Here is a 25,412-nt window from a genome sequence, read left to right as displayed (position 1 = left end):
TTATTGACTGCGTTTGGACACAATTCAGTTTCAAAGAGACTTTATTAGTTTGCATTAGATACATGAAACTCACTTAACAAATGAACCATTTCTATGAATGAAATAACTTAATGCTTTAAAAGAAAAGAACGAAAGAAGGAAATTTAACATAAGCTCAGCATGCACTGATTAGCTGATGATATGGAGGTTCTTAAGGATTCTAACACAAAAACCCAATTAAATAATCTAAACCATAACAAAGGAAACCTAACATAACACAAATATATCATACACAAAGTATCAAGGCTTTCACAATATCATTGGCTTTAATTATTCTAAAATAGATGATCTAATGATATACTGTATAATGTCTGAATGTAATCACTGAAGATTTCTCCCTGACTGCATATAGTGCACCAAGGCTGCTTCCTATAAATAATGAGCAAATGACTTGTACAGTGATGTTTAAGGGGGTAACCATTTGGTTGTATGTTTTAAATGTAAGTTTGGTAAACACTTATCTCTTTCCCTGATTCGTTACGTCCTGTAGTCTAACAGATCTGTGAGAGCCGAGTCAATTTAAAGTCAGTATATCTACGTACAACAGCCTCGTCCCCCTAAATTATCCTTCAAATCCAAATGAAGCGAAATCTTTCACCTATAAAAAAAGTTCTGATTTGCAAACAGATTCAGTAGCCCTGCCATATACACTGAATTAGAATGTCATTTTAAAATGTCACATCACTTCAAAGTGTTTCTCTAAGTTGAAGTAACAAAGCGAAAGTCAGTTTAGTCTAAAGAGTGGATCTTCACACCATTACATGCAGAAAAGAGTGCAGAGTGATTTATTTCAGTGGTGAGAGGAAGTAGGCAGACTGAATATGCTGATTTTCTGTTTCTCTAATCAAAGTTGAGCGTGTGGCTGTCAAAGTGAGTGAGCACATGATTCTCAAACACCTTCTGGTCGCAGTCAAGTGGGAACTGCTCGCTGCACATGGGGCAGATTTTCCAGTGGCTCTCCACATGCTCCTCAAACTTACTCTGGTCATAGTTGGGTGGGAAGATGACCTCACACAGCGGACATCGCTTCATGTCCATGCTGCATGCGGGAAGAGGACAGAAGAGAAAGGCAGGGAGAGAAAGCTCATGTTAATAAGCACTCAAGTGATGATGTGGGCAAACCAGGAGCGCAGGCTAATAAAGAGCATCTGTCTGATGCGACGTGGGTGGCCTGCTGCTTGACTTATACCAACAAAAGGGGGGCTGTGCAGCAGAACAAACACTTGACACATGTTACAATGCACAGGTTTAGAAAATGTAGGGTGCGGCAAACTTGGATGGGATTTATGAGAGTTCGGGCATGGGTGTGTTACCTGGGATCAAAGCAGAAGGCAATTTGTCCATCGTTCACAAATGGGCTGTGAGTTTCAGCTGCTGTGGGCTGTTCGTTAGTATTACCCTGAGAAAAGACAGGTTAAACAGCATTTGTGAATATTTAAAACAAAGGAAAAAATAAGTCAAATCAGTAGTATTTAACTGCATACTGCACATGAGAGAGAATACAGACAGCACAGTCTGAGAGTCTTACATTGTTGTTGTTTTGCTTTTCCTCTGACTCCTCGTGGCCTTCTGGCCGGCTGTGGTTGCGGGTGGGTTGGATACACACCACATTACTGTCCCAGGAGGGTGGGCCCACAGGGGGCAGCCTTAGCAGCTGATCATCTGAGAACTCCTCATCTCCGTCATCTGCAGGACGAGAATGAAGAGACATGGCTACATAAATACAAAAGTCAGTTATTTCTGCAATTGTTACTGGAAAATTTTCAACAAAGGTATGTGCTACTTTCTGAAAAGGAAACCAACCTTTTGAGTCTGAGATGGAGTAAGGGTTCCCGAAATGCAGCTTGCTTGGGCTCTGAGAGACCAGCAGCGGGGTGGGGGCATCCTGGGTGTAAGGGACAGGGTACTGCAGGAATAAAGGCACACTGGACTGGCTGCTCTCCAAACTGTTTTTCTCACTGGCCCCCTGTTCTCCCTTACTGCTGCTGCCCTTCTGGAGCTCCTGGGGAAGAAAAAAGCAGAATTTTTCACAAAAACAGAGACCAGTGGCAAAAATAAATGCCACCATGGGCAACAACATGTTTTCTGAGGAGCTACATATCTGGTTTCATCTCTATATGCCTCCCAGTCTTTCAAGGCAAGTAATACATCACTGCTTATAATCACACAGCAGCTCCTGAGGTGCGACGTCTTGCTTTTTCTCTTGCTCACACAAACAATTTAATTAGTGCCTTCATTAAAAAAGAAACTCTTCTCATTTTCAAAGGGAATGGGACGCTGTGTTTTATTGATGTTAGTTGCAGACGCCAATTTAATTTACAGTCTAAACCTCAAATTGGGTCATTCTGCTCCTCTTAGCTGTAACAGCATTAACTCGAAGCAATATTTTAGGTCAGTGAGGACCTTGCTGTGGTCCAAAGTAATGGAATGGAAAATAAGAACTCATTTACTTTGCTTCTACAATTAGAGGCATATTAAACACAGACCAGATTGGGAGAGGGAAAATGGCAGGGGAATGGCACTTTTCAGGGAATTTTTAGAGTGGAAGAAGTCCATAAAAAAGAAAATGAAAGCTGTCACTAACCCCTTCCACTTTTTCCTTCTCCTTCACAAAAATTGCTAGTGTGTCCTTCAGTTCCTTCAGCTCCCGTCCCTTCTCAGCTACCTGGCTCTGAAATACACAAAAGACACAAAAACAGAAGAATGAAGAGACATTTTCAATTCTCAAACATCTGACATGTGCTGCTGATGGAAAACTGCATCACTGAAATACTCTCAGACCTCAGTGTGTGACATTAATTGATCACAGCCATAAAAGGCTTCCCTTTGCAAAGGACTGATTTATGTACAATACCACTCAAAGAAAAACAACCTGTTTGAATTCCTCTGAGACATTAAGCAAATATCCGCCTGACCTGAGCCAAGCACAGCATTAGCCTGGCAACTGGAGATGACTCCTCAGAGCCAAGCTTCGTTGTCTCCAGAGCCTGACATAAACAGCAGTAAAATGTCGTCTCACAGATAGGCCCGCTCATAAACAACACTGTCAGAGTGACTCTGTTCAAGGGGAGAGATAGTATCAAAGGCTCGATCCCTGAGCTACACCAGCCATACCCAGCGGTAAAAACACAGCAAGTGTCCAAAGACAGACCTGCTTCATAAGTAGCAGAGCATCACTGGCAGCGAATGACCTGAGCACAATGCCAAGTGCCTGTACTCTGAACTGTCTATGGGATGAACTGACCTTGTAGCGATCTTCCTCAGCTGCCAACTGCAGTTTCAGGTTCTCATTGGTCTTCAGTTGTTCCTTAAATTTCACCTCCATCTTGGCCAACTCATCAGCAAACATGCAGCTACGCTCCTTCTCCTCCTAATGAGCAGTCAGACATTAACCAATGCTCTTTTTAATCATATTCCTCTTTGTTACAATGCAGAGAGCACATACTGTATATCATACCTTTGGAGAACATAAGTCTTTGACAATGGGGTTTGCACATGTAATTTGGGGACACATGACCAATAAAAGGATCTAAATAATACGTTTCTTACCACCAGCATCTGCTTGCATTTCCTGTACTTGTCATTCCTGTCAGACGCCTCTCTGCTGATGCCTTTGAGCTTCTCCTGGATGATGGCTTCCAGCATGGGATCAGCAGAACCTGGACTCCCTGTGAAGACAATGAAAGCAAGACAGTTTGGTGAGCCAAAAAGTTATTTTGTTATTGGTTCATCTGTTGATGATTAAAATGACAAATTGATACCCAGTGATACACAAATGTGACATGTTATTACAACCCACCTACATTGCAATATATCAAGGACCGGAGTCCAAAATAAAACTACTGACTGACTGATTTTTAAGGCAAAAATAGAAAACACAAAGCAACCACCTTAGAAATGACACGGCTGGTAAACTTGCACATTATCAACTTTATCCGCTGATATTGTCTATTACTGATTTCAGTTTTAAATGCAATTACTTGGCACAGTTAGATATAACGTACCTGGTACTGATGTGTCTGGACTCACTGATGCTGGGACTATTGTGGCCTCTTGTGTTGAGGTTCTCTTCAGCTCCTACAGACAGGAAAAAATAAGTGTTGAAATGAGCTCTAAATGCAACTAGAAGACAGTAAACTGGGGGCAGCCAAGTAAAAACGCAAACAAAAGTATGCTAGTGAAAACAATTACAGCATGACACAATTTTACAGCAGATTATATTTTTCATTTATTTATTTACAGTAAGTTGTATTAATTTCATAAAGAGACATTAAAATATGCATGTGTTAATGTCTTATGTAAGCATATTGAATGCTGATAAAGATTATTTTGAAATTCATTCCAGTCAAGATATTAGCAACACAGACTGAGGAGTGGCCAAAGGTCCTTTTACCTCTGAGGGCATTTAGTGGGATGTGATAGGCAGGCATAGTGTTACAGAAATCTAATGCAAGTTCTGTTCTTTCACTTGTTGGGGAGAAGTATACAGTATGTTGGCTGCTATCTGGTGGGACCTACCCCTTGCTGTTCAGAGAGTCTAAACACTTGTTTTTGCAGTCGCTGACATTCTTTGTATTTCTCCTTGTAGTGTTCTGCAGCCATGTGCAGCCGCAGCTTCAGGTCCTCCACCTCTCTCTGCAGCTCTGCTAAAACAGCTGGGTCTGAAGCAGCAGCTTCTTCTTCTTTGGCCTGGTGGCGAAAAACATTACAACAGATCAGACATTAAACACATTAATGGACCAAATGCAAGGACCTCTATGAAGTTGCAGAGATAGAAAAGATCCCCTTATTAATATCACCTTACGATAATATTTTGATTTGCTTAGAACTTCTATTCCTGTGCGCACTGACGTGATTGAGCAGCTGTAACAAGAGTTTCCCCTCGGGATCAATAAAGTATTTCTGATTCTGATTGTAAGTAATCATCTACAATGTCTATTAGCCTTTTTATAAAGGATGCTATCAAATGATTCTTCAGTAAAAGCATGGCAATCAATAAAAAGCTGAAAGGTCATGTACCCCAAGAAACAGTGCTGTTCAGGGGAGAATGTTGTCTTGTTTTTTGATATAGTTTTGATCGGGTTAGGTTTGAACTGTGAAAAGAATTACAGCCTTCCCCTTGTGGGAGAGACGTTTTGCTTCCGTTTCCATTATTTTTCCTCACTGGCAAAATATACAGTACTATTATGATTTATAATATTGAAATAATGAAAATGTTACTGTGATATACATTTTGTATCTAAATATATAATACAACAAAAAAATAAAAAGAACTTCTTACTTCTAATTTCTCATGAAATTAGATCTATTATTTGGGATATTATTATTTTTAAATAATTTCTTATTACTTTTATTGAAACTATGTCCACACATCAATTTGATAATTGTATGTGTGATTTTGTATGTTACCAAACATTATTATATATTTATATCAAAATTAAAAAAAATCTTTTGCCTCATTGCTACTCTGGTACATAGAAAATTTGAGTTTTTCTGCGCTCACACATCACCTACCCCCTGCCTACCATTATATTAAAACATGTCTAATAATACATGGAACGTTTCATGTAACGCTCATTAAATCAATTAAGCCTGTTAGCAGATTGATTATCATCCTTACAGCTTCCTGTTTGGCATCTGCCTTCATCTGCTCTACCAGGCACTCCAGGCGGACGCACTGGGCCTGAGCTTCAGCCTTGGCCTGGCGAAGGGCATCGGCCTCCAGCTTCATGTGGTAGAGTTCAGACATGGTACGGTCACGGGTGCTAGAGGCGTCCCTCAACTCAGCGGCTAACAAGGAGGACTGCTGCTGGTTGGCCTGGAGCTGCTCCTCCTTCTGCCGCAGCTGCTCCTTCAGGGACTTCATATCTCCCTGCCAGAAACAAACACGTTTTAGGTAATGTTTTTTCATTTCAGTAAGGTCACTATAAACGTGTTATTATTCTGTTTCCAATTCTTGTTATTACTAATCTTTATATTATCATATGACATAAGAATTCATCGAGTTAAATACTGTATATGACAAATTTATCTAGGTGACTTTTTTAAAACTTTAAAACAAAATTCTTTGTACCAAGGGGGTAACTTTGGCCACGATTTCTCTGTACTGTTTCTCCTTCTCAGTGAGGCACGCCTGCAGTCGTCCCACCTCCTCTTTAAACTGGGCAATGGTGTTTTCCTTGTTCACATCCACAGACTTCAGCATCTGCAGCTCAGCACTCAGCTTAGTGTTCTCCAGCTCACGGTTTTTCAGGTGAATCTGGTGAACACACACAGATTCAAACACATGCCCACACTCACACAGCAGTTATAAAACACAAGAGAAGTTACAAAACATAAAATCGTTGGCTTTTGCCTCATTTATACAACACCAATCGTGATCATGTACCAAAGAGCATATGACTATTAAAATAAATGTTGCATGACCTCAATTACAAAACAGAGATTGAGATAGGCCCATAAAGTTCTCCTTGTGCAACAGCCCCAGTGTGATAGTGCAAGTTAAATTAGGTATGGGTTTTTGGCTCAATTTCCGTGGCGACAGTACAGTCTGTGGCACTCCCAGTTCCTGTGCAGTGCCCACCACAACAAAGACACAGAAACACCAGATGGACCAGAAGAAGACAGAATAAGGCATGCCCTGTTTAGACTAAATGTTTTGGCAAGAGTATGCAGAATAATCACAGTAGTAAAAAGTGAAAAACAGAAACAGGAAAAGTCAATTAACTGGACCTCCAATTTTGGGGAATAAAACATAGCAAAAATATTGTTAACTATACAGATTATAAAACTGTCACTAACACAGTAGTCAAATGAACCACTGCTGAGCTAAACCCCTGACATAATGACCATGTGACATTAAAGTAATCCTTATTTTCTTATTAATCTTTGTGTGATAACACACATTTTTTGAAAGATTTATTGGAAAGCATCTATTTTGAGGAAACACACACAAGAAACTATTAATACCATATGTACATTACCTTGTAGAGTTCCTTCTCATCTTTTTCATTCTTGAGATGAGATTCAAGTGCCTCCTTCTCAGCTGTAAGTTTCTTCACTCTATCCTTGAGACTTAAGAAAGGATCATAAAAATTGTTAGTCAGAAATTGTATCACCCATCACAGTGTCTAAGTTCACATTCAATGTTTGGAATAACTGATTAGTGACCATAGATTATGGTCTTTAAATGTTTACGCTGTTTCTATGCCCCACTCATAGACAAAACAAGCAGAAAATACTAAAAAAGTGACTGGCCACCTCATCCCTTCTTGACTTAGCAATATGTTACATATAAAACAAGAAGGCATGTGATGATCACACTAGCAAGCTTCCTCCTGCATTTATATTATAGCTAAACATCCAGTTGATATCTAAATGTACTTATTTACACACAACTCTCATAAGTCTGTTTGCTCAAACGACAAAAAACAATCTGAGTTTGCCCAGTTTATTCTAATGTTTTGAGTATTAGAGTAACCAGGTAAACATATAATTCTCTGTGCATGTAACCAGCAATTCAGTGAATCTGCAACAACCCCTCCAAACTGAACTCACCTGTCTAGCTCAGTTTCCTTTTGTAGGCCCTTCTGGGTGACTCCAATCAGATCCTCCTCCAACTGTATAACTCTGGCTGTGGCCTCCTCCAGCCTCCTCTTTACCTCCTCTTTTTCCTCTTGCAGGGCCTGGGAAGAATTCTGCACCTCCTGAAAGACAATTAAATACAATGTTAGAAACAAGTGGAATAAAACTAAAAAAAAAAGGCTGAAGACCAAATAAAATATGGAAGAAAAATGCCTCAGTTTGGTAATGTGCATGATATAATGAATTCATTAATCATTCTCATTCATAGAATTACTCCAATTTGTGCCAACACCTACATAAATCTATATGGGTTAAAGTCTGACATGACAAAATAATGGTAGCTTCTTAGTATATCCATCTCTGTCTTTGACTCTAAGCTTGTGGAAAATGTGTGGAAAACGTGTGCAAAACATAAAAAGTTTATCGTCTTTGCAATGCAACTCAAATCAAATCAAATCAAAATTAACGTTATGCCTTGATGCAGGGTTTTCAAACTTAAAAGATTACATCAAAAAAAGCAAAAGGAAATATTTTTTTTTACAGTTTATTTATAGACAGAATTTCAGAATCTTTATATTCACACCACATAAAAAAATCATATAAAAGTATAGCCATAAAATTAACAGCCACAAAATCTGTAATCATGTTTTCATCTGAAAGTCGTTTTAAAACCAGCAGATTTATGGCAGAGAACAGCAATGTGAATTATTACTGACACTGTTTTTAAGACTTAATGTTATGCTATAAAAAGTTGAATTACAACTTTGATAATACAGACATTCATATCTGTCTGAGTGTGATTTATACTTTCAGTAGATCACGAGTTTGGATAGCTCTGCATATCTGAAGTCTTTCGCTAGGGGGTGCTAAGAGACTGTTTGGCCAAATGTAAAACTGTCCTTGGAATAACTAAAAGAACTAGAAAAGAGCATCAATCATATCATTTAGCAGCATGTGCTGCCAACAACTATACTATACAACAAAAAAGGAACATGGCTTTGCTTTACTGACAAACTTGACAAAACAGTAACAAACATCTTTCTCCCCTCCTTCCTGCTGGCATTCCTATCTACCTTCAAAACTGACTCAGTCCATTCTCGGCTTACTTGGTTCTCTCTTCTCAGCTGGGCGCAGGTTTCTTTCTCCTGCTCACAATCCTTCTGCAGGCTCTCCTTCTCAGTTTCCAGCTGCTCTTTCTCCTGCTGCAGGAGGGCCATGTTTTTGACCAGCTCGTCTTTCTCTCTCTGGGCTTCTTCCACCTTTTGCTGCACACAAAGATAAACTGTTCAAGATGTTCGGGCCATTCAAATAATAATTCACTTCACTACCAAAGTACACCACCATGCTCAAGTAGTATATAATGTTGTTCAACACCATACATTATGTCCTTATCAAACTAATATGAACTCAGAGATTTAATTAGCCGTTCTGGATGTGACAGCGAAATAAGATCTGAGAACATTGACGCATTGAGTAGCTCTGCTGAGGCATATTGTACCTCAAGGAAGCCAGCCTTGGTGGTGACCACCAGGATGTCAGAGTTGCATTCATCCTCCACAGTCAGCAGCTCGTCCTCTGAAGGGCTGTTGGCACGAAACTGGAATGGCGTGCTGGCTCCCCGGATCTCCCCTTTGTGGGTCACATAACAGAACTGGTAGAACTCGCCATCGTCATTGGGCACATAATATCCTGGGGAAGAATGACATCTAGTCAGTGTACAGCAGTACAGAGCAGCAAAGCAAAAGATGTTCCTCCACAACCCTAAACTCACCTCAGTCCTTAGCTTATCTTAAACTGCACATTTATTCCAATTATATTAGTTATAACAAAGTGTAGTTATGACTTTGGAATAAGTGTACTTTGCTCAGTTATAACTTTGGGATAAGTGTAGAGAAATAACTGAAAAAAGTGCAGAAACTGTTGTGCTGTAGTGGTGATCTGGAGCACATGCTACGCATGTGTGGTGCTGTGGGTTTGAATCTAAAAAGCAAATAAGAAATGTCTTTCTCGCCTTTGTGTCACTCTCTATTACTTTATAAAAAGTGTATAAAAGATTTTAAAAAAACACATAAAACTGAAATGTCTTAACACCAGAACAGAGATCTGTGGGGAAGATTTCTCATTTAACTCTATTCACTGATTTGGTATTAAAGTTTTAACAATCCTCTGATATGTGGTTATTAAAAGGTGTCAAAGTTATATAAAACTATGGTATGATCTTACCCTGAAAGACCACTGTTCTGTGGACTGCGGTGCCTTCCACATAGTTCTCAGGGAGAGGCGACCACAAGAATGTGTAATAGTCCCTCGCTGTGCTCCAACCAACCTGTGAGACATTGTGGGGAATCCATTCAACCAGACGTTCTCGCCACATCAGTGTAGGATAATAACAACGGAGGATTAACAGGGAGACTTAGACCTAGAATCCACACAGTGCCACTTCCAAAATATCTCAAACTGGTTTATTACAGTAATCATGGGGTTTTCAATCTATGTTGGGATGATAGTGTAAGACCATGCCTACTGTGACGTTTGTTCCTAACAAGAAAAATGATCATTTCTGTAAATGACTCCAACTCCTGGTCACCATGTGCATGTGGCCTGGCCCTTGTCATGAACAAGCCTAACTGTGGAAATGTAGCTACAACTCTTCTAACAGGAAGAGGAAAATAGGTGAAAATTTTATACACAGGTGACTTGAAAATGAAAACCAAAATGTAATTATACATATTTTATGTGTTGTTAACTGATGGCTGATGAGAAGGGAGTACAGAAAATACATCTATAACTTCAGCCCAGTGCCATAAAACTGTCAAACTAAATCAGAGTCACATCGAGCTGGCTGGCTCTCAGTGTGCACACTCAGGCACACTCATGCATCCACAACAAGTCCAGTCAAACCAGCCTATACACCACCCTCTGCCACAGAACATAGTCGTGTGATGTGACTTTCAAAGTTTTGCCCAAATGATATTTTAAATACTCATGCAGGCAGATCACGTTTAAATATATACTGTCGCAACAGATGTTGTTTCTGATGTAGACAGGCCTTTTTTCACTATCTGGGCAGTTTATTTTCTCACCTGTGTACAAACAGCCTACAGCTACAATACTGCAAGCGTTCATCAGAGCCAGAGATAGAAGGCCCTGGTGCTCCAAAACCCCCAATTGTTACCAGTGCAGTTCCAGCCTCCAGCAGTAAAGAACAGGAAGCAATTAAAACATGCACCTAGTTAGTGAGTGTCATTACTGAAGGCTAGCCCTTACCAGTCCACTCATTAGAGCAGAAGAGGTGGTGGTGGGTGAAAACTTTGAGAGGAACTCTTTCACTTACAACAGACTGGTCTGCAGTGTGTATAAGAGAGGAGGTAGAGACGGTGTAGAGCCACCATAAAAAACTGGACTGGTGACTGAAGCGATAACGCAGGCAACACTGCAAGAGTAAAATCTCCAAACAATAGACCATAGAGCCTATCAATGCAACATGTATTTTAATTTAAACATGACATTTCACCAGCATTCCAGCAAAACCATACTTCTATAAGAAAGCTGACAGAAGGCGGTGGAAATGTTGCTGCAGGAGATAATGTATTGTCAATGTGCCAGTCAGACTGTATAAATTCAGGAGCGAGTTGTTCATGAATCACACATGGTGTTGTGCTCAGAGACAGGTTAATTATAAAGCTGTGCTTGCTTTCTCCTAGGCTACTCTGACAACCTGTCCCAACAACATTCCTCCATGAAGCCGAGAACAGCTTGCATCATGCAGCATGGTAAATGTTCCAACACCAAAGGGCCAAAGGCTGCTTTTGTCCATGTGCAAACAAGAACCTGTCTCCCATCTATTTATCATCAATAGTCAAGTATAGTTTTTGTTTGATTGCCAAGTAAAAGTGTATAATTTTAACATTAACAAATTATTTCAGGTTGACATGTAAAAGCATAAATTAAAAATTAGAAAATAATTAGGGCTGCACATGGTATATGGTTAAAAAAAATCATATTGCGGTTATTGTGACATATGATTGTGATATGATTCACGATTAGTGGGAATGATCATTTTTGCATCACAATTTTCATTTTCACTGAAAAAAACTATTAAAATCATGATGATGTGGCATTTGTTGGGCTCTACACCAAACAAACATGTTTTCTTACATCTGGAGAACAAGATTTGTAGCCCAGGGCATCTCTGCAGCTCTACAGTACTTCATTATTATGCAGTTTTGTTACACATTTTACCTTCATCAAACAATTTAGATATTGCACTTGGCCATATTGTGATTTAGAGTATGTTGATTAATTGTGCAGCCTCAAAAATAATTCATTTTCAATTAAGTAATAATTCTTCAAACTTATGATTATTATATATATAACTTATATAACTTACTGACAGTTTCACACATTTCAACCGACTGAACTATAGCACATTTTCTAGTCTAACCTGCATCACATAACTAGACATATCTGGAACCTGCACTATATTCAGATCAAAAGCATACCAAATAGATTTTTTTTTAAAACAGAGAAAGTGGTAGCACGCCAAAAAATCTAAGGCAGTGTTTCCTCTGCTTGACCGGGAGCCAATAGTGACTAAATGTGTGTTAAGAAGGTAACACTGATGCACAGTGTATCCAGGTATCTCTATGCTTACAAACGCAAGTACTTGGCACCAAACGTCTCATCTGTCAGCACTGCCAGGAACATTTAAACGATTTACGATCCTACACTCAGTCTTTTCAAGCTCAGCTCTGTGTTTCAGAGGCTCAAGAAATTAGTGATTTTAAGATCTATCCTGCCAGTTGGTGCCTACCTTGAGGCTATCACAATGTGATGTGGCATCCAGCGGAATCCAGTACTTAAACAGCCTCCAGATATTACCTGATCCACCCCCAGTATCCTAAAATGACCTAATTTCTCAGTGAGGCTTGGCAAAAAACCTCTGTATAAATCCATTTCACAAATCTACAAAAATAACATGAATAGAACACACTAAGTATATGAATCGCTGACATACATTTTTCAGACACAGAATAAGTATAAGGTTTTCATCAGTGTTACAAAGACATGAACAATGGCAAAACTGCAACAATTTGTCTTAGCTGGCTAAATGGCATTACAGTATGCTAAAAGAATAAGTGCATGATACAAATATATTTCTGACTCTTAACACTAGAAGCACATTCAGGCAAAATGTAACACAAACAGAGAGAGACGTTGTTTGATCTGGTGTGATTTAATCTCAGCTTCCATCTCATCTCTGGTAGATAAAAAGAATGTTGGTCTAGAAGAGCCTGGAGCCATATGCTTCCGTCTACATCCACGATTCACTACAGATGAGGCTAAAATAAATTACTGCCACTGTATTGGATTTAATGTGATCTTATAACAAGATCCATGTGGGACACTCAAGTGTGTTATGGGGGTCAAAATGCTCCATTCCCTCTGTGAAGCTCATTTTTCAAATAAACATGACAATGACTGCACTCGCAGTCTCTTAGCTTTTCTCACCACTGACTTAATACTTTGTTCACACTTTTTTTTAATAAACTCAGTACTGTAATTTCTGCAAAATAATATATATATAAAGTATAGCTGCAAACTGTTTAATAGCACAGAATTATAGATTTTAAGTCATGCTTTAGATAACCAAGATGCCACTGCTCCATTGTACAAATCAAGTTATCATGTAATATGTTAGAGATTTACCCTCCAATGCATCATACACTATATGCTCTGATCAACTGAATACATATTGTGATACTTCTGCTACTACAACTACTAATAATCATAATAATTATTTATATCTTGTGTTTTCTTTATAGGTGGGGTATGTGATTCTGGAGAAATCCAATATGATGACAAATACCATGATATAGAGCGAACAACGATACAGCAAGTAATATAACTAACGTTAGCTAGGTTGTGGGTTAGCAAACTGTCTCTACAATTGCTGCTGCGAAACTAACAGCCAGAGAGGATGAGACGGTTTCCCAGAGCCAGCAAACCAGGTGCAAACAGCGATACTCACAACTCTCCTGCTACTATAGCTAACATCACAACAACAGCATATCTTGGCAAACTAGGAAGTAAGCTGAATGTCTGTGGGCAAGTCATTTAACGTTACCTGACACACAAATCATGGCTGGAATAGTGTTGTGTGGCTCGGTCTGAGCCAATTTGTTTGTTTAGCATTTACAGAGCCAGGGCTGTGTACAAACACCAGATTTTTTTTCAGGGCACACAGTGAACGGACAGCTAGGTGACCGTGAGGAGATATTCGCTGAATTTGACAAAAATACATGTATTGGATTAGAATCACATACCTTTAAAGGCTTTTATAATACACTGAAGAGTAGGGCTGCACAATATGGTAAAAAAAAAAAATCATATTGCGATTATTTTGACAGATATTATGATTACGATATGATTCACGATGGAAATGATCATTTTTGCATCACATTTTTTATTTTCACTGAAAAAACTATCAAAAGCATAATGATGTGACATTTGTTGGGGTCTGTACCAAACAAACATGTTATCTTACATCTAGAGAACAAGATTTGTAGGCCAGGGCATCTCTGCAGCTCTACAGTACTTCATTATAAAGCGGTTTTGTCACACATTTGACCTTTATCAAAAAATTGCAGCTTCTGCGATTTGGATATTGCACTTGGCCATATTACGATTTGGATAATATTTCGATTAATGGGCAGCCCTATTGAAGAGGGTTATTTACCTTGAATATGCCAACCCAATCCTTTGGATGTGGTATGATGAACTGCGTCAGGGTATAGTGACACTCAAGTGCAGCATGGGGCAGGTAACTCTTCCCTACATTCTGGAAGATGACGTGGGCAAAGTTTGATGTGTCCATGTTGTTGCTTAATAATGTCCCGTCCAGGAACAGTTCCATAAATCACTCAGCAGTGGCTACCCAGGATGAGACAAGCAACAAAATATATGAGATTAGAAACAATAATAACCTCAGAAACACCTAAAATACCATTCTTTCCATGAATGAGAATTAGTAAAAAAGCAAGCCAACAAAAGATCATTGAAGCATGTCATTTATCCCATCAATTGTGTAGTTTACAGTAAAAGCAATTTTGCAAGATAATTTTAATCAAAGCTCTATAACACACAAGTGGAAACATGTTCTCATTTTACTTAGACTAACCATTTTTGACACTCAAACAGAGCCATAGTCAGTTTTCAGACAGCAAATATAATCAATATTTAAAGATAAGGAATTGATTTTCAATCGAGACCCATATTAAAATGTTTGTTCCATCATTTGCCATCCCAATCTGCTGTAGTTTCTCATTAGACTCAAGCACAGGCCTATCAGGCAATCATTTAATCCTTCAAGGAATGTCAACCAGTGCATGGACATTTATATCTTTAATTTCAAGTCACACAGTGTTTGTGTATGGGATACAGTATGCTTTCCTCTGTTGAAACTTGCATAGCAGTTTTTTTGTGTGGTGAAGCGTTCCCTTGCTCAATCAGCAAACACAGATGACATGTTTAAAGCAGATGCAATCTCTGTCCCAATTTAGGAAATGTCTGATTTGAAGGAACTGGTCTACAAAAAGGTATATTGCAAGTCTAAATTTTCAACAAATTTATAAATTTGGCTTAAGTGTAGGACTCTAGACTACTGGGCTAATGGACTTTTCCGCGTGTGACAGTTTAGTCACACAGGAACTGTTGGGAAGTCCTTGTAAAGATGTAAAGTCAAAAAATTTCCACGTTTGCCACGAGGAAGTTGCTCTCAAATGCCCAGCAAAATGGTAATTTGTCAGTGGGAAACCCAGGCAAGGCCAATGACACCCAAATTTACAGTACAGGTCATGACCTTTCACTTCCAACACATGATGGACAAAAAATGCAACAGGTTAATGGTACTGTAGCTATATCCAACTATATACACCTTTAACAAATTCCTGATAAATATGATATGGTCATGTAATATTTCACGATTTTAAGTGTAAATGTTGATTGCTGAATCACATTTACAATGACAACACTGATAGGGATGCAAAAAATTATAGGATACGGTGTCCTCAAGATTTAGTTCACAGGTTCTTTCCTCAAATGCAAAACTGAAACACCTGTTCCAAATGAAAAAACAGACCTATCCTTGGTGGTGTAAATAATATCTACTAATAAAGTAGAAATACTTTAGAACTGTACTGGACTTTTTCTTTATTCAAGTATTTATCTTTCTGATTACGTTCCCTTTACTTGGTTTTGAAAGTAAAACTGATACTTATACTCTTTAAATTTCCCAGAATGCATATGTAATTCAATACATTAGGATAAACAGATGGTTTAATTTTGTAAACACTAGCTTTTTTGATTTTGTTGTTCCCAAATGATTTTATTTTATTGAATTTTGTCCCTGGAGCTGTCTTTTTTATGTTTGATTTGTAACTCTTAAGATAATAAGAAAATTACTTTGTAATAATGATGAAGCACAACTTAGTATAACTTTTGATACTGAGGTACTCTTTACACCTAACACATTAGGACTTTTACTTGTATCATAATGGATGACATTCATTCTTATTTGAGTCATTGTTTGGTAAAATAACTTTACTTCTAGTAGTATTAACCTGGAATGCATTTTAATTGCCTTTTAGACCACTTTATATTCAAGTTTTCATCTTAGGTACTGTCATAGTGCCATCACATTCACGATAAATTAGATGCCAACAGTCATACAACTGACCTTTATTTAAACTTAACACTAAAAAAATGGCCACATGATTTGGGCCTCAGCTCATAGAAATTTTTCTGACGTAATTAGGCCCGTGACAGTCAAACATTTCCTCGGATGACGATCGGAAACTCTGAACACTGTTGTCATCTACAGCAATCAACCAAAGTTCTCAACCTGATATATAACGCTAAATCATAATTTGGCAAAAGTCGACGGCCATGGCTGAATTTGACAACTGGCAACTACAAGCTACGAGGCGAGGCCTAATGAGAAAACAGTAATCATATCTGGCTAAGTTAGCTATGCAGCTAGCTAGCCAGCGTTAGTTACATACTTTACTAGACAAGATCACGCGTTAACCGCAAGGCAAAGAGCCATTTGTTCCTAGAAATGTATAAACTACCGAGCAAAATATTCACTTTAGCTAGTTAAACACAAAGTTAGGTTAGTAACGTTATAACGCCATTAACAAAAAACAGAGCAGCTAACTAAAGAGCTCTGCTATCAACTGGAGGACAAGGTTAGCTAACGTAAACAGTTAGCAACGCTGTCTCTCGAGGTAGCTTCTAAAACACATGTCAACCGGAGGGAATATCAACAACCGTTGTATTATTAGGCACATTTATAAAATAAACATTAAACATACCCAGATACCATGTTGTACAGCAGCTGAAATCCGAATGTATCATAAAAACAACTGTTGACGCAGTTCAGTGCTTTCCCCTACCCTCTTCCTGGAATAATAATAACATTACGTAATTTCCGGTAAAGGTGACCTGCTTGGGAATCCCACCCGTCTGAAACAATGTAGTAATCGCAGATAGCAAAGACTATATTATCATAGAGTTACATTTTAAATTTGGATCCATTCACGTACATGAAACAGTTTAAGGATATCATTAGTAACTCAAAAACTATAAGTAGTGGTGGAATGTAGCTAACTAAACAAATACTTTACTTACTTTATACATCTGCTCCACTATATTTTACTTTTTACTTCACTTAATTTATTTCATACTTTAGTTACTGATTACTTTGTGTGTGAAGATTTTACATAACAAGGTCAACGTTATCATGAAATAGGGAGTATTTTTATAGATTAGACTCCCAGTATATAGTTAAACTTAGCTCTACCCTGGCAAACTATCACATTAAATGCTTACACGCATTTTGAATGCAGGACTTTTGCTTCAGTATTTTTACACTGTGTTATTGCTACTTTTACTTAAGTAAAGGATCTGAATACTTCTCCCACCACTGTGGAAAAGACAGTCCCAATCGGGGATTTTGGGAGACCTGCTGGAAACACGTAAAACCCCTTTCAGTAAGCTTTAGAGATTCATATCACCGTTGGGAAATGTAAAGTCATAAATATGCCCACTACTAAATAAATGTAACAAATCTATTTGTTAACATGAAAGCACGTATATATTTCAAGCCCTCCCCCACGGCTCAGTGGCTGAATTTGGGAGGCGTTGCTGTGCAGGTCTATTATTTGATTGGAGGGAGGAAGCGCCATTAATGTACGTACTAATACGTCACACGTAAGGTCAAAAGGAAAGAAGCATGGCCGCTGTGTTGGGAGCGTCTCGATACCTACTTGGAAGGTGTAGCAAGCATGTTGAGTTTGCATTCGGTAAGGAGAACAAACTGAGACAGTGTACGCATTGTGCACGTCACTGTGCGTACTTTAGAAGCTCAGGTTGTTACTTGAAGGCCCTTTGTGACCTGGAAACGCTACTTTTGCTTGAAGTGTTGGAAGAGAAGTTTGAGTTGATTCTCGGTAGAGTGGGTTTAGCTCACAATCTACTGGTTACGGAGCGTTTCTGTTAAAATTACATATTGTTTGCGTGCCGGGTCTTTTGCCAGAGCTACATACTAACATCCAATGTGTCCCGACTGCAATATTTCAAAATGCTGAAGGGTGAAAATTGTCAGCATATGCTCTTGTGTCCTACTGTTTCCTGACTTTTTATTTAAGGCACATTATGTAATGTCAATTCTTTGTAGCAAGATGGAGGTGGCTCTTTGTAGCTTCTGAGTGGGACAACCTAACCTTAAGCATCATATTCGTTTCACTTAAAAGAAAAAAAAATCCTTATTTAGGTATCCTGTACGCGTGCCTTGTTAAGTTTGCACAACAAGGTGTTATCGTCTAGATAAAGTTTGTGGGTAAACAAAGAGTAGTAAAACAACCTCACATGATATCTTTCTGTCTTTTTTGTTATTTGTGTGAAGATGAACTTATTGAAGTAATTTCTTTGAAATTACAATGAAATATGTATTTTGAAAGAATGTTCTGTTATCAAGGAATAGTAAATACTGAAAAGGCTTGGGTACCATTAGATCAGATGACTTTAGCACTGAAAGGCAATTACACTGGAATTACATGCGTAAATGAAATGTATGCACTCTCTGACTCTGTTAAGCTATTACATCTGAACAAGCTTTTTCATTACTTGGATTGGAGAAACATTTTTAATGCTAATTATTTAGAAAATAAAAGCTGTTTATATAAACATACATAAACAAGATATTACATAATCAGTGTTGGTGAAAATAAGCCGTCTTGACTAATGAAAAGTAGTCAAGCTTGTCATTACTGTGATATGACACTGTCTTATCATTCATCCATTTGGCCATTATGTTGTAGTCTCCACAAGGTCTATGGCCTCAAAGACACAGGTGGGATTTGTTGGTCTGGGCAATATGGGAAACCCAATGGCAAAGAACTTGCTGAAGCACGGATACCCAGTCGTTGCCACCGACGTGTTCCCGGAGTCCTGCAAGGAATTGCAAGAGCTGGGTGCTCAGGTGGGAGTGTAAAATGCACACAAGCCTTTTTCATTTTAAAACAGTTTTCACCAGTTTGTTCTCATCTTACCTCATGATTTTTGTGTTTTCTCAGATTGTGGATAATCCTGCTGAAGTAGCAGACAAGGCTGACCGCATCATCACCATGCTCCCCTCTAGTCCCAATGTCATAGAAGTGTACACTGGACCCAATGGCATTCTCAAGTACACTTTTTGGTTTCTCTTTCAGTAAATACATAATAACCTCATGGATTTATGTCCGATTCTGAATTATGTACTTTTCTCAACAGAAAGGTGAAGAAAGGCTCCTTACTCATTGACTCTAGCACCATTGACCCAGCTGTGTCAAAAGAGACGGCTGCTGCTGCTGAGAAGATGGGGGCAGTTTTTATGGATGCACCTGTATCAGGAGGTAAATTTTACATTTTTCATCACGATGTAGGCTGTGTAATATATATGTTACACATTTGCTAATTGTCTAATTTGTCTAATCTTGAAATACATAAACTCTGTTGTCATTTTATCAGGTAGCCTTCACCAATCTAAAACTAACACAGCCTAATACAAAGGCCCTGCAATAAATCTCCCTTCACTAATGTTATAATGTTTAGTTTTTGTTTAAACTGTTTGATTCAGCTTTATGGTCATTTTGGAGGTTATTGTGGAGCCGTGAACTGTATTGCATTATACTGTGAGGTTTTTCTAATATTTAGTAAACCCTCACCCTGATGGTTTCAATAAACTGGCCACTGAGTGTATACTATAAAAGTTTTTGAAAGCATAGCTTATCTGTTAAAATGTTTATTTACTTGTGTTATTCAGAAAATTGTTATTTCAACGAATCTAGCAAGTATGGCTGCACCTAGCAGTTATTTTCATTATTGATTAGTCGACAGATTCTTTTCTTGATTCATCATTTGGTCTATAGAATGTCAGCAAATAGCAAAGATATCCCATCACAAGTTCCCAGAGCCCATGGTGACATCTTGTTTTGTCAGACCAACAGTTCAAAACCCAAAGATATTTAGTTCATTGTCATGGAAGTCTGAGAAAACCAAAAAATATTCAAATTTGAGAAGTTAGAACTAGTTACATTTTTGCCATTTCTGCTTAAAATGTAACTTAAATTAGTTAAATGATTAATCACTTATCATTCATTTTATAGATTTATTTTCTGTTGCTCAATTAATCAACTAATTGTTTTACCTCTACATTATTGGAAAGGTAGATTTAACAATCTACCTTGTGTGATCATGACTTTTGATATGTATTACAGTATTTATAGTGTATGTGTAGAATGCAGGGAAGGGACTCTTACTCTTGGGGCAACATATTATCTGAATTCACCAGCTGCCTTAATGTTATGTCAAGTTGAACTTTAGAGTAGACGTTGATATTTGTGGACTTGTTTTTTTCAATGGTGACAAATCCGGTGATGCCACTTATACCACTTTTTGCTAAAGTTACAGTTGATAAAGAGCACCAACAGCATCTATTTAAAGAAGAGGAGGAAGAGGAGCAGCTTCTGCCTGCAGAAATTTTCCTAGCTGTAAAGTGTGTGCTCTCTGACTTTCTTGGGGGTCCACACAGAAACACATTTTGTTTGAACTTGGCCTCGTCAACGTCAGGACAGCCACTTTCTTTGAATTGATTTTGGTCCATTATATAGCCTGGCCCTAAAGATTAGTTGTGATTTATATGCTTCCGCCCTGTGGTAGTGCACATGGATTAAGGTTGTCTAGCTTTCTGCCGTGTGTGTGCGCGTGCATGCATGGCATTTTAACTAGTGCAAACTGAAGTGTATTTCATATTTTGATACATCACGTCAATCACCAGACTTTAGCTTCTTTTTGAATATCTCCAGTGGTCAGACAGAAATCAAAAGACGTACAGTGACATTGTAGTGACTGTGACACTAATCCAGTGTGGTTAAAGTTTAAACATAAAAGCACACATGACGGTGGGGATGTAATTGAGTCAGCATGTGTCTGATAGCTGTAAGTGTAAATGTAAGAACCAGATGAGATAACTGCCATCTTTCGATTTTCCTCAGACTGGAATGCTTACCTTACCAAAGGCGAGACTTAATTGGTCTGAAATAACTGAAATAGAGACTGGTGGTAGAGAATAGAAATGTGTATTAAGAAGAAACTTTGTATGTGGTAATTTCCAGGAGGAGGATTGTATTTGGGACATCTCTGATAGGGAGTGACAGGCAATTTTCTAGTAGACCTTTCTGAACACCAAATGGTAGACTGGTTAGACTGTCTGCGGGTTCGGTGTTTGTTAAATACTATATGTTAAAAATACTCAAAACAATTAAGTAATCGTCCATGCTTCCTTAAATTGTAAACGACATTGCTTCTGTAATTTCAGGTCTCACTTTAAATACATCTGTGACGTTTTAACATTTGCACCTGAGAGGATTGCTTCCGCTTTTAACCAAAGGGCATTTGGTAGTGATTGTTTCACTCAAGAGCGAAATACACCTTTTTGTCTGCTTTTGAACCATGAACTGGATCTTATGTACAGTTCTTTAAGGTTTTTGTGCTGTGAAGGTGTTTTATCTTGTTTTTCACTTGTTTATTTACTTCACTTGTTAATTACTTAAATTATTCAACCTCAAATTTGTTTTCCATCTATACTGTATGTCACCTTTTGGATTAGTCAGTCATTGTCAGTTTTATGCAAGTAACTGTCTTCAAATTCTCCAGGACTAGATGTCTGTGAACTTCTACAATGTGACCAAATCAGAAGTTTCTGTTGCAACAAAGCTGATCATACAGTATTTTGAAATATTGTTACTGTGAATGGCAGATATCTCTGTCACTTTGACTTGTTAACTCAGTTGTTAAATCTTGCTTTTTACATCTCAGTACATTATTTATTTATTTATTTTTTAATGCTATTCTCTATACATTTTGAAGCCATTACCTGTGCTTTTGTTATTTCTCAGCTTGGCTGTTGTAATTACCTCGTGAGGACTAGGGAGGAGGAAACGTATTACACCCTTCTTGGCCTCTCTCCACCCGCTTCCCGTGAAGTTTAGGATTAATTATAAGACTATGTTGGTTAATTTCTTGGCACCCATGTGGCTTGCACCTGGTTATTGTATATCACTGAGCTTTAACCCCATGTGACCCTGAATGCACCGTCAAATGTACAAACAGATCCAGAAACAGCTGTTCCTAAATCTAGGCAACGGCTGACCAAACTTTTTCCAACAGCATCCCAAAGCTTTGAACTGATTTGCCCAATGAGAACCAGCTATAAATTATTGTCCTCATCTAAATCTTTTTTTTTTTTTTTTAAGAAATTCTTCACAGACTTGCTTTTAATACCTAAATGGCTATGATCTATTTAATTGTACATAACCTTAATTTTGCTATTAATATTTTAAATTCTGTTTCTGTTTTATTTTTTATGTAGCATAACCTTGCATGCAATACTGTTTTGTCGTTATATGTGAAGCACATTGTAATTCTGTTTTGATAATAGGTTTCTCAGTCCCTTACATTTACAGTGAGTTAGTCCCTGTAGTTCCAAACTACTGAAGAAAACGGACCCATTTTTCACTCCAAAATTAAATGTCATTTAGGCATGCCCACAAGTGTCAATAAAATAAGTATTTATTTATTTTGGATTATGCTCAGGCACCATTATAAATATATTATAGCCAAATGATTTAAAAAAAAAAAAGTTTCCCCTTTTTTATTAGAGTCGATAGATACAGAGCTGACAGGAAATGAGTGGAGAGAGATGGGGAACGACATGCAACAAAGACGTTTTTAAACATATATTTATTACATTATCTCCCGATTTGTATTTTACTGAAAATAGAGCCATATGGCTATTGTCAGGCAACAAAACCCTTGGCATCTTTGGATAGTGGATAGACCTTTTGATGTGGTTTTTGGAGCTCTAAAAAGATACTATTAATGTCAGTGTAAAGTGTCAAAAGAAATTTAAATTTTTTTTAGTTACTACATGAAAAAATCCACAAATGTTTCCACACTAAAACATGCCAAATATGTATGGTAGCTTCTATCCCAGCTACTTTTGAGAAGGCTGCTATGATTAACAATGATTACTTTTAGCAAATTCATATGTTTGCTTTCAATTTGCCTTCTGTTCACTGCATTTCAACTGATGAAATGTTCAGAAAATCTATACTGCAAATATAAAGCAACCATCTCTGCATGCTTGCGCATGGTTCATTGTATGTAAGCATGGTTTCCCATTCCCAGGTGTGGGGGCTGCCAGTTCGGGTAAACTGACTTTTATGGTTGGAGGAGCTGAGGAGGAATTTACTGCAGTCAAAGAACTTCTCAGTTGCATGGGGTCCAATGTGGTGTACTGCGGTCAGGTTGGAACTGGACAGGTATGAGCAGATATTTCATATTTTCCAGAAACTGTCACGATGCATTTGTCATTCAGATAAGAGTTGTTGTTTTTTTCATAAGTTTTTATGTATGTGAAAAGATAGCAGTTCAAGTGTGTATGTACTTGTTAGTCAATTGTTGAATGAAATCCAAATTTTAACAAATTAAATATGAGTAATTAATGTGGTGTTCGGATTATTGAATGCTAATAGTCAGTCATCTTGTTACAGGCTGCTAAAATCTGTAACAACATGCTTCTAGCCATCGGAATGATTGGGACTTCCGAGACAATGAACTTGGGAATCAGGTCAGGAACACTCTCCTGGTTACAAATAACAGCATATGCAGTCATTTCAAATCATGACTAGAGATGCAGCAGCAATACTTTGGTCAAGTAACATGGAATGTGTTTTCACTCACAGACTTGGTCTTGAGCCTAAACTGTTGGCCAAGATCCTGAACATGAGTTCAGGTCGGTGTTGGTCCAGTGACACCTACAACCCCGTGCCTGGTGTCATGGAGGGAGTCCCCTCTGGGAATAACTACCAGGGAGGCTTCGGCACCCAGCTGATGGCTAAGGTCAGTTTGATGACCAGTTACACTGTACTGAACCTTTCATGGACCTGAAATTAAGTTTGAGCATGTGTTTTTAAGCGTGTGAAATTAAGTGTTGTAATGTTGCCCTTGTCATCATAAATATTAGGAAATGAAGCACACATTTTATGGCAGTGTTGGTTATGTTTCCTCTAATAAGTGTGGAGAAAAATTTTTTTCCCATTAGCCCCAATATTTTAGGAACATAAAGATACAAAAATGTATTTGGGTTCTGCTTTAAGTGAATTGTTCTCATTCATATACTGTATCAGATTTATCATTACTGTGTCATATGCCATGCATGTGACAGGGACTTAAGTGACAGTGTGGAGGGGGGAAGTATTTCTTTCTTAGTACACACCACTTTTTAAATCATGCAGTGAACTGTTCAGCAGTAGTTTACGTTCCTCTTGAAAAGGAGGCATGCCCATATTATTACAACATAAAGAAAAATTCTCTGTGGTGTGTGTGCACTGGTGGTTTTGGTTTTAGTGTTTTAATTTTCAGTTCCGTTGGTTTTTCTAATGTATGTTTGCTTTTCTTTTTCAGGATCTAGGCCTCGCACAGAACACAGCCACCAACACAAAGACTCCTGTCCCTCTCGGCTCCTTGGCCCATCAGATGTACCGTATGATGTGCGCACGCGGTTATGCCAATAAAGATTTCTCCTCCGTATTCCAGTTCCTGCGTGAGGAGGAAGGCCAGTAATGTCAGCCTTCACCCCGTCCACAGCCTTGCCAGGCCTGGCCCTGCACAGGACTAAAATAGTGTAGTTAAGGTGCATTTCGCCCTGAGGACTTTTTTTTTTCCTCCAAGGTTGTGAAAGGCATGAAGCCAACAGAGCTCCAACACAGTGTGACAGATCATGTGTATACTTCTCTCCTATAGGAAATCGTGTTTCCTGTTTTGATCTAGCCTTTTTAAAATGCAACACTCCTTTCAGTTTTTAGAAGCAAGTGAATTGTCAGAGATACGGAGGATCCAAAAGATGAGCAGGCTGTCAAGCAGTGGCAGCTCTGCAGAATAAAATGCAAAGAGTTCGGTGGGAATCTGTGGTGTTAAGAAGACCACTCATTAGCTCTGTTTGTCAAGGCTAAATGGCTGCCAACACTGTTTAGTCTCCACATATTTATCTATTTGTGATAATTTCTTTATGCTGCTGTTTTTCTGTTCATGGGGGTTATTTCTCTTGACAGTGGAAATGTTACTTTAGGATAAGAGTGTCATGTCATATTCTGTTAGGAAATAAAGACAAATTGTGATGTCTTAAA

The 25,412-nt window shown here is 38.3% G+C and overlaps 2 protein-coding genes across 7 annotated transcripts; one reads left to right on the top strand and one right to left on the bottom strand.

Annotated features, from left to right (window-relative positions):
- Positions 1 to 23: 23 nt before the first annotated feature.
- On the bottom strand, positions 24 to 17,155 carry tax1bp1b (Tax1 (human T-cell leukemia virus type I) binding protein 1b). Of its 6 annotated transcripts, none has more exons than XM_044207474.1 (18): positions 16,998 to 17,155; positions 14,363 to 14,556; positions 9,847 to 9,949; positions 9,122 to 9,312; positions 8,697 to 8,888; positions 7,597 to 7,745; positions 7,023 to 7,113; positions 6,113 to 6,298; positions 5,660 to 5,911; positions 4,558 to 4,728; positions 4,044 to 4,116; positions 3,589 to 3,707; positions 3,284 to 3,409; positions 2,624 to 2,710; positions 1,843 to 2,041; positions 1,568 to 1,725; positions 1,353 to 1,438; positions 24 to 1,078 (listed from the first exon to the last, which is right to left on the bottom strand). In XM_044207474.1, exons 2-18 carry the CDS (start codon positions 14,537 to 14,539, stop codon positions 880 to 882), a joined length of 2,559 nt encoding a protein of 852 aa, XP_044063409.1. In that variant the 5' UTR covers positions 14,540 to 14,556; positions 16,998 to 17,155; the 3' UTR covers positions 24 to 879. The 6 variants fall into 6 exon arrangements, with proteins under 6 accessions (XP_044063409.1, XP_044063411.1, XP_044063412.1 ...); XM_044207476.1 differs by having other exon boundaries at positions 8,730 to 8,888; XM_044207477.1 differs by lacking the exon at positions 3,284 to 3,409.
- A 678-nt stretch (positions 17,156 to 17,833) lies between these two features.
- On the top strand, positions 17,834 to 25,412 carry hibadhb (3-hydroxyisobutyrate dehydrogenase b). The gene is made up of 8 exons (XM_044207491.1): positions 17,834 to 17,987; positions 19,005 to 19,165; positions 19,260 to 19,369; positions 19,456 to 19,577; positions 23,413 to 23,546; positions 23,778 to 23,854; positions 23,970 to 24,126; positions 24,691 to 25,412. The coding sequence occupies exons 1-8, from the start codon at positions 17,918 to 17,920 to the stop codon at positions 24,847 to 24,849; spliced, it is 990 nt and encodes a 329-aa protein (XP_044063426.1). The 5' UTR covers positions 17,834 to 17,917; the 3' UTR covers positions 24,850 to 25,412.

This window comes from Siniperca chuatsi, linkage group LG9 (genome assembly GCF_020085105.1).
Source record: "Siniperca chuatsi isolate FFG_IHB_CAS linkage group LG9, ASM2008510v1, whole genome shotgun sequence".
Classification (NCBI taxonomy): Eukaryota; Metazoa; Chordata; class Actinopteri; order Centrarchiformes; family Sinipercidae; genus Siniperca; species Siniperca chuatsi.
Note: the sequence above shows the minus strand (reverse complement) of the source record. Positions and strands in the feature narration are given on the sequence as shown.

Bases quoted from the DNA above. Each gene is read 5' to 3' on its own strand.
- tax1bp1b (XM_044207474.1), bottom strand. From the start codon at position 14,539: ATGGAACTGTTCCTGGACGGGACATTATTAAGCAACAACATGGACACA. The intron at 6,299-7,022 runs GTAATGTACATA...TGTGTTCACCAG, and splicing joins ATGAGAAGGAACTCTACAAG to ATTCACCTGAAAAACCGTGA. The intron at 3,410-3,588 runs GTAAGAAACGTA...ACTGCTCATTAG, and splicing joins AATGCAAGCAGATGCTGGTG to GAGGAGAAGGAGCGTAGCTG.
- hibadhb (XM_044207491.1), top strand. From the start codon at position 17,918: ATGGCCGCTGTGTTGGGAGCGTCTCGATACCTACTTGGAAGGTGTAGC. The intron at 23,547-23,777 runs GTATGAGCAGAT...ATCTTGTTACAG, and splicing joins GTCAGGTTGGAACTGGACAG to GCTGCTAAAATCTGTAACAA. The intron at 24,127-24,690 runs GTCAGTTTGATG...TTTCTTTTTCAG, and splicing joins GCACCCAGCTGATGGCTAAG to GATCTAGGCCTCGCACAGAA.